We start from the raw sequence: 1,331 nt of genomic DNA on the forward strand, positions 1-1,331 counted from the left end.
CCATTCATCCAAACCCCTTCCGTCCATAACCAAACAGCCCCCATCTATCCATTCACTTACCAACACTCATCCATTCATCTACCCAAGCAGTGTCCATCCCGCTGCCCACCCAGACATACATCCAACTCACACCCACCCAGATGCCTGCCATTCCTCCCTCCCTCCCTCCCTCCCTCCATGTATCCAATCAAGCCAAACCTCCACCCACCCAGACCTCTACCTGCCCCAACTTCCACCTACCCATTCACCCACACACCCATTCCATCATCCTCCCCACACCCATCTGTCCAACCACTCACCCACCCACCCAGTGACCTGACAGGGCACCCACACCCCACCCTACTCACTTGTACACCAAAAAACATGCCCCTTTCCATCCATCCCGTCCCCCAAACCCGTACCTGCTACTCCAGATGCCTGTCTGTGCTTAATTACTATTTCACCTGTCCCTCCCTGCCCCTGTCCGTCCAGTGACACGCGGCCCCGTGTGCTGGCCTGGTTGACATGCTAAGGGGGAGGAGGACAGGGACCAAAGGCCCTCTCTCAGCAAGAGGGGCGGATACCCCACAGGCCCATGTCGCCACCACTGGACCGTTGCGACATGCGTTGCAGAAAACACACCCGGCAAAACCGACGCCGCCGGTGAGCGCGATGCAGTGACACCACCAGTGCTCCCGTCCTCTTCCTGGCCTTTCCCTTCCTGTCCCCGCAATCGTGACCCCGCGGCCCAAGGCTTAGGGCACCCACTCCCTACTAGTCAAGGTAACTGCTTTATAGACTTCAGGGGTTAAAGTTTAAAGACAAACCCACGGTGATAATCCTGGGGGTTCATCTAGCCACCAGGGCTCCAGAAATGCTGGATTCTGTGAAAAAAATTGGTTCTGTTCCTCATCACCCCTGCCCTTTTGATCAGGCACCTTGGATCAGAACGTTCAGCATTACCAGCCCATTTCTGAGAGGGGCCTGCCTTCCTGGTCTCTGAGAAGGTGCTGGCCTGGCGCGAGGGAGCCCGGGGTGGGGCCTGCGGTGGGGACCCACTCACCAGGCTTCTTTGCTGGGCTGCAGCGACAGTGGTTTCTTCAAGCTGCTCAACTTGCTCTCGTACTGGGAGGAGACAGACAGTCGGGTTGTGGCCAAGAAGCCTTCCTTCCCTGGGTGTCCTGACCACCCCCTTCTCCCTTCAGCTGGGGCAGACGTGGGGCAGCGGGGGCCCCCGTCTGTCTCACTCATTCCCACACAGAGTGCACTCGGGCAGGGTCCAGGCTGGGAGGGGAGGGGGCTGAGGGCAGACCCTGCTTCGTGTGGCCTGCCTTACCCACACCCAGTGGCCT

At 59.0% G+C, this 1,331-nt stretch overlaps 1 protein-coding gene across 1 annotated transcript in view; it reads right to left on the reverse strand.

The window, feature by feature from the left end:
• Positions 1–1,331, reverse strand: part of BICRA (BRD4 interacting chromatin remodeling complex associated protein) — a 20,681-nt gene that overhangs the window by 3,517 nt on the left and 15,833 nt on the right. Inside the window, exon 6 of the mRNA XM_045292656.1 lies at positions 1,043–1,263. Coding sequence (XP_045148591.1) covers positions 1,043–1,263 — 221 coding nt within the window. The remainder of the gene's footprint in view (positions 1–1,042; positions 1,264–1,331) is intronic.

This window comes from Echinops telfairi, unplaced genomic scaffold, assembly GCF_000313985.2.
Source record: "Echinops telfairi isolate 266 unplaced genomic scaffold, ASM31398v2 ScPeMD7_655;HRSCAF=1070, whole genome shotgun sequence".
In the NCBI taxonomy this organism is placed as follows: Eukaryota; Metazoa; Chordata; class Mammalia; order Afrosoricida; family Tenrecidae; genus Echinops; species Echinops telfairi.